The sequence below is a fragment of the Alosa pseudoharengus genome, unplaced genomic scaffold (assembly GCF_046254945.1).
Source record: "Alosa pseudoharengus isolate Yale_2024_CS ecotype anadromous, Long Island Sound unplaced genomic scaffold, YU_APseudo_1.1 YU_APseudo_1.1_scf_1, whole genome shotgun sequence".
NCBI lineage: Eukaryota > Metazoa > Chordata > Actinopteri > Clupeiformes > Clupeidae > Alosa > Alosa pseudoharengus.
The window spans coordinates 15,053,154-15,060,505 of record NW_027468564.1 but is presented as its reverse complement, the minus strand read 5'-3'; the positions used below and the strand labels follow the sequence as shown (position 1 = coordinate 15,060,505).

The 7,352-nt window shown below is 42.1% G+C and overlaps 1 protein-coding gene across 1 annotated transcript in view; it reads right to left on the bottom strand.

The window, feature by feature from the left end:
- Positions 1–1,418: 1,418 nt before the first annotated feature.
- Positions 1,419–7,352, bottom strand: part of LOC143121759 (uncharacterized) — a 29,104-nt gene continuing 23,170 nt past the window's right edge. Inside the window, exon 5 of the mRNA XM_076282340.1 lies at positions 1,419–6,932. Within this exon, the coding sequence (XP_076138455.1) occupies positions 5,575–6,932 (1,358 nt within the window). The 3' untranslated portion in view covers positions 1,419–5,574. The remainder of the gene's footprint in view (positions 6,933–7,352) is intronic.

The window sequence follows — 7,352 nt, the reverse complement described above, 5'->3', positions numbered from 1 at the left end:
TACGGTTCATATTGCGTTGCTTTACACATAATGTTAGTTGCATTGATTAAAAACTGTAACAATAATAGTAGCCTACATCAGGTGGCATAGCAGGCTATCTGTTCAAGTCATAGGTGACACCCAAAATGAATGACCTCCCCTGACAAGAGTTCGCGATAGAACACAGCCTACGCTTCTTCTCCGAATTCGCACATAGAGCTCACAATATCATATCCAAAAAAGGATTGGCCAACCTCATCAGCTGTCTCTAATGTGTCACTATAATCCAACTTTTAGACCGTTATAGTCCTCCATACGTGTTCTTTTTTTTTTTTAAGCAAACGCCCGAGACAAGTGTGTAGTTACAACATAAACAAAGCGAAACTCATGGCTGACGTAGGCTATCTTCTTGAGCGGTCACTGATTAAGACACAGAAAGTTCTCAAGAACACTATTAGGTCTTTAAACATTTACCATCACACACATTAATTCATCGGACCTAATATTTGTAGTTGCCTTAAAAAAGGAAAAGCAAAGGTGATAGTCCCCCCCCCCCCCTCCTATTTTTTTTTCTAATCGGATCTGCATGATCTCAAATATGACATTTCTAAAATCAAATTGACGGAAATCCGTCCTACGACGGAGAACTTTAATCCTTGGGTAATGTGAATCATAAAATGGTAAAGTGCATCATAATTCATAAAATGGTGTTGTGTATCATAATAAATTATATATATATCAATGTATCATAATTCTTAGAAATATCCCTGTGTGTGGTGGGAACAGGAAATGACCCGGGCTGGACCCAAACCTGCATCCCCGTGGGAACTTGGACCCAAATATGCTGTTGCCATGGTCACGGTCATTTATAACTGAGCAATTGTGGTAGCATAGGGTGTTTATTGGTAGCTAGTGACAACCAGATGGTCAGCATGATAACTTAAACTATACAATGCATAACAAGGTAATGTGTATCATAATTCATAAAATGTTAATTCTATCATAACATGGTAATGTGTATCATAATTGATCATGAAATGGTAATTGTTTCATAAAATGGTATTGTGTATCATGAAAGAAAACTCGCACACACGTTGCCTAAAACTAACGCATCCGCACGGCCTTGAGTATTTGGCACCCTACCTGTCTAACCTGAACTATTGTGTATCATGATGCATAAAATGATAATGTTATCATAACATGGTAATGGGTATCATAATATGGTAATGGGTATCATAATATGGTAATGGGTATCATAATTTAGCATATGGTAATGTCTAGCAGCATAACATGGTAATCTCTATCATAATTCACCATATTCCTATGAGCTGATAAAAGTTTCTGGTACTTGTAAATTACATTTAATGGCAATTGTACATTAATTCAGTTTCTAGTGACACAATAATCACTCCATATTTATGATGTACATCACATTATTTCCTCTGTCAAGTCAAGTCAAGTAAAGTTTATTTATATAGCACATTTCATACACAGAGGTCATTCAATGTGCTTTACATGAACCAAACCAAACAATAATAACAAGTAAAAGCATAGAAGGGCAACATAGTCAAAGAATAGTTAAAAGGTAAAGATCATAATACAAAGAAAACATAAAACACAAGGTAAAATCATTTAAAAATAAAGAATAATCAGTAAGCAAAAACAAAGGCAAAAGTAGTAAAAAAAAAGTAATAAAAGACAAGGTAGAATAATTATCAAGGCAGATTCAGAATGTGTAACTCTTGTAACTCTGTGCTCTTGTTCTGACGGTAGGCAAATCGGAAGGGGTCCAGTGAGGTTGTAGCCTAGAAATCTAGACACACCCTAGCGGCAGCAAATATAATTTGCAGCCAGGGTAGTCTAGCAACTTTCTGTTAGCTAGTGAGCTGGAAAAATGACATTTGAGTTTAAGTTTAGTTGCTGTTTAGACTTCACGGTCACGTTATGCTTCTTCTCTCTCGCTTAACTGATTTCATTTCATACATGCAACAAACCCCATAAAATTAACAAAATAACCCCTACCCCAAACAGAAATATATACCGTATTTTCCAGACTATAAGTCGCACCGGAGTATTAGTCGCACCAGTCAAAAAATGTTTAATGAAGAGGAAAAAAACATATAAATAAATATATATATGTTGCACCTGAGTCGCAGGACCGGCCAAACTATGAAAAAAAGTGTGATTTATAGTCCGGAAAATACGGTGGTTCAGTCCAAGCATGTACATTTAAACTTGACCACTTTGTTCTACAAAGCACCAACCCCAAAGTCATATAAAGCGCTACCGCAACTCCTGGTGCGCACAATGTCCAACAGAAAACAGTTTCGAGTCGCTCCTCGAAACAGAAAAATGCAATAATCCAATAGTCCCGTAATCAAAAATCCACAAAAAATAAACTGGAGGCCTACAGCGTAGGAAAAATAAACACAGCGGTCTCCCCACACCGAAGGCCTGAATGTCATTAATGTCCCGCCGCTTCTCCGTTTCTCCCCAGACAGTAGCCACTCCAGCGAGAGAAGCGTTTATCCTTTTTTTCGCACGAAATGTGCCGAGAATAACCTGCATGCAGCGTGTATTTCAATAATCTCTGATAAACGTTTACTCTCCCAAAAAGCAATTCCCGTCTGGCCTCCCCGCTACCCTTTTAAAACCTCCCTCCCCTCGGGAATAGGCCAGGTGCATATCTCACATGACCTCTCTACGTACAGGTACCAGGTAGCCAAAACAAAATACATTTTCATTTCAAACAAATATTTCATTACAGTTCAGTTCAATTCTGTGTAATAATCATAAAACTCAAAGTGAATGCTCCTACCAACATCATATTCAGGTAGGAAATGAAAAACATTTCAGTTATTATCCCATCTTATGCATTCTTCGATTCATAGGACAATAAACATATGCACAGGTTACATATTCCAATTCATAGGACAATAAACATATGCACATGTTACATATTCCCTGCTACTTGAAAACAATGAAGATGGATGCTGCTGCTGGCGAACAGCGGTCATAGAATCACAATTCGAGTTAAACTTTTTAAAATGGGCAAAAGTTTGATCAACTAGCTCCGCTGGTGGGAAAATGCATGGGACTCATGAGTTGTAGCGCTATCCTATTGCGTGCAGAGGAAATTTGAAAGACAACCGTTTATCCCGCCCCTCGGATTGAGTAGGGCCAATGGCGAGTTCCCAGACCCTACATCTTGATGTAGGTTTGGCCCATCAGGCTAGTGGGGGTAGGGTGGTAAGCAGGTCTTGAGATGGGCCAGGACCAGAATCTCCAAGCCGGCACACAGGGTAACCAGTCCCGATTTTGAGTTGCGTGTCCCGAGTTCCAACAAAAGCCTGTCAGGAAGCTAAAATGTCCCGGTTTGCACCAACCACTATTAAAGTGTGGTTTTATTATAGCCCAATCATTAACTTAATCCATGTAGAAGTTGGGGCCAATCTCAAAAGAGTGAAGTCCAACAGCATCTAATAAATTTGTTGAACTTTTTTACAGCTCGTCTGATATGAATGCTGCATAGGCCTACTGCTGCCGACTCCTCGGATAGGTCAAGGCTATTACAGGTATCGATTGCTTCTGATGTCAAGTAATGACCATTTGGATATTATTGTAAAATATCGAAGGAGTTGTGGGATGTTTAAATAGCAAACTGCATGTTTATTTTGTCCCCCATCCCTGTTTCATTCACCCGGACCAGGAGGTAGGCTGCGAACGAACATAGGCATGTTCTGCTGTTGTTGAAATAATTCCTGAACGGTTTTATTCCGGGCTGAAAATGCAATGATGGCCTATTTGACAGAAGACAGGTTGCTAGTGACAAAATATTAGCTTTCAGTGTGGTACGATCTCTGTTACGTTAATTCAAGTGTTTCAATCATCCCACTCTCCCTTATGGTTGGCTAGTGGTATCTCGTTTCCAAGGGGAATATTTTCACCCCTATGTCTTGCCACTCTGTTTCGAGGGACAAGGGCTAGGGGTAAGATGAAGGGATAGGGGAAGGGGTAAAACAGAGAATTGCGATTGGCCCTATAGCCTTAACCCTCTAACCGCCCATGTCGCAATATTGCGACAAGCGTCATTACTGAATAAAACAGACGATAGACGCGAGTACAGTGTAAAATCTCATTTGTACTCTTGACCACTAGTTGGCAGACACCCAGAGTTTCGATTCAAGCTCAACCTTTTTTTTTCAAAGTTTTCAGGAAGCATGTGAAAAACACGTGAGAAACACATAAGAAGACGTGCATTTCCTCCATAACACGGAAGCAATGCAGGCCATAGTTTTGCACAAATTGAAGCAGAAATACACCAAATGTTGAAGAAAAAGTTAACATGTGATAAAGTCTTGGGTCTGTTATTTACCTAGTCTGATTCTGAAGGAGAATATCTGCCTTTTGGAGAATATGAGCGATCGTCTAGTCACGCTGCGTCTGTGAATGGAGGTGCGTCATTTGCGTCTTTCCGACAGTGTTCACTAAGCATACCACGCTTATGTTGACCCTCTGCCCAACGTAGCTGAAGGTGCCAGTGGTAAAGGTGATGATAGTGTCCGTAATGGACGTAGTAAAGACAGCAGGGGTAGTAAAAATAGGGCTCTGAAGAACTACAAAGTCACCCGCGATAGGAACTGATTTGACCAGGCTACTTTATTGTATAGTAGAATAAGGTTTGTGGTAATAGTAATAGTTTACTATTGTTGGGTTTACATGTGACTGTATTCCTGTTCATTTGTTATGTCGGTGAAATGACAAAAAAAGAAAGTAAAACTGCTCAAATATGTTCAACATCTAGTATTTACTGAAATGTGCATAATTCACGGTGGTTACCATCCAGTGACGTCATAATATGCAAATTAGATGAGTAAATTCACCCCCTTCATAAACTTCTGTTCATACTAAATGATTTTCACGTTTACAGTAGGACTTTATCTCTGACCACTTGCAAGCCATGGCCTTTTGAAATTTTGATGTACAAATCCAATTTATTCTTTTTAAACCCTGGCGGCTAAAGGGTTAAGCGTCTGGCGTATGATGATGGGGCAGCCGTGGCCTACTGGTTAGCGCTTCAGACCTGGAACCGGAGGGTTGCCGGTTCGAACCCCGACCAGTAGGCACGGCTGAAGTGCCCTTTAGCAAGGCACTTAAACCCTCACTGCTCCCCGAGCGCCGCTGTTGTTGCAGGCAGCTCACTGCGCCGGGATTAGTGTGTGCTTCACCTCACTGTGTGTACACTGTGTGCTGAGTGTGTTTCACTCATTCTCAGATTGGGATAAATGCAGAGACCAAATTTCCCTCACGGGATCAAAAGAGTATTTATACTTACTTATACCAGCCAAACTATGAAAAAAAGTGTGACTTGTAGCAAAGTCCTTTTAGGCAAGTACCTCCACTCAGCGGAGTGCTGTGTCTCCTCATTAGAAAGTCTCTGCTTATAGTCTGGAAAATATATGTCAAGCTAACATTAGCTAGCTTTCTTTCACTGTGTAAGCAGCGATCCAATTTAGGCTAACGTAACTGCCAATGTTCACCTACTGTCTACTGAGTCAAGTACATGCGCTACATATGTCAAGCTAACGCTGTCCTTCACTGCTTATGACTATGACTACGGCGCAGGTGAGTTCTGAGATTTGATGATTGGCTGAAGCCCTTGCCACATTCAGCGCAGTGGTACGGCTTCTCTCCTGTGTGAGTACGCTGGTGTATCTTAAGAACTTTTGGGGTAGAGAAAGCCTTTCCACACTGACCACAAGGGTGAGGCCTTTCTCCGGTATGAATGCGTTGGTGTTGTTGAAGGTGACCTTTTTGAGTGAAACCCTTGTTGCAGAGAGAGCAGTGGTACAACCTCTCCCCTGTGTGCACCCGCTGGTGTATTTTGAGCACATCCACCCGACTGAAACTCTTGTCACACAGGCTGCACTGGTGCACCTTTTCTCCCGTGTGTATGCGCTGGTGTACCTTGAGACCTTGCGCAAGAACGAAACTCTTCCCACACTCAGTGCAGTGGTGCAGCTTCTCCCCTGAGTGACTGCGTTGGTGAGTTCTGAGATTCGATATTTGGGTGAAACTCTTGTCACAGTCAACACAGTGGTATGGTTTCTCCCCTGTGTGAATGCGCAGGTGCATCTTAAGTTCCTGCCCAGAATGGAAATTGGTACCGCACTGAGTGCAGTGGTACGGTTTCTCTCCTGCATGAACACGCTCATGTCTTGTCAATTCCTGTTTATTGGTGAAACTCCTCTCACACAATGTGCAATTGAATGGCCTCTCTCCTGCATGTATACGCATGTGCTGTTTGAGACCTCCCAGTGTGGTGAAGCCTTTGCGACACTGGGAGCAGTGGTATGGCCATTCTCCAGTGTGAAGTTCCTTATGTGTTTTGTAGCCAAACATATTAGTGAAACTCTTGCCACACTTTGTGCAGTGGTATGGCTTCACCCCTGAGTGACTGCGTTGGTGGGTTTTAAGATTCGATATTTGGGTGAAACTCTTGCCACACTCAGTGCAGTGGTATGGTTTTTCTCCTGTGTGAACTCGCACATGCACCTTAAGTTCTGTCCGAGAAGTGAAACTTTTGCCACAGTGAGTGCAGTGATGTGGTCTCTCTCCAGTGTGGATGAGCTGGTGTCGTTTAAGAGCGTCACGACTACAGCAATATTTACCACACTCAGAGCAGCAGAACCGTGTCTCCCTCTGAACGCGCACCCTATTGGCCGATGAGTTGGATTCTACAGTGGAGTTTTCGCGCTGTGTTTCGTTGTTGATGGGTTGTGGTTGACTTCTGTAAAATGGGGTGCTCAGAGTCTCTGGTCTGATATCTCCAGATCTCACCATCCGTGTGTACTCTTCATGGTGGTTTAACTTCATGTGCTTGTGGAGGTAGATTTCAGCCGTGTAGGATTTTGGACAGAGGGAGCAGGAGAACACCTGAAACGCTGTCAGTCCTGAAAGAAAGAGGAAGACAGAATTTCAGTAGCTGAGGGGGGCGGGACATAGCGAAGAGTCAATTGACAGGATGCAAAACTGGCTGCATGATTGATTGGTCTGAGAGTGTGAAGACGCATGGACGTCGAAACGCTAGTCGGTTTGCACAAATTAAAAATCACTTAAAGCTTTGTGTGCTCCGGTCCCGCTCCTTGGTCTTTTTTTATTTTTATGATGTACAGCCCAGCAGTCACAACCTTTGTGTGTGTGTGTGTGTTTGTGTGTTTGTGTTAGCAGTGTAAAGGTACACAATATATTCAAACCAAAACTAAGCCTTTCTATGAGGAAAGAGAAGGGTTAATCGAAACACACTCTGATGAATATTCTTGTCTAAACCTTTCATTGTGGAAAGTGAAGGGGTAATCGAAACACATATTCTT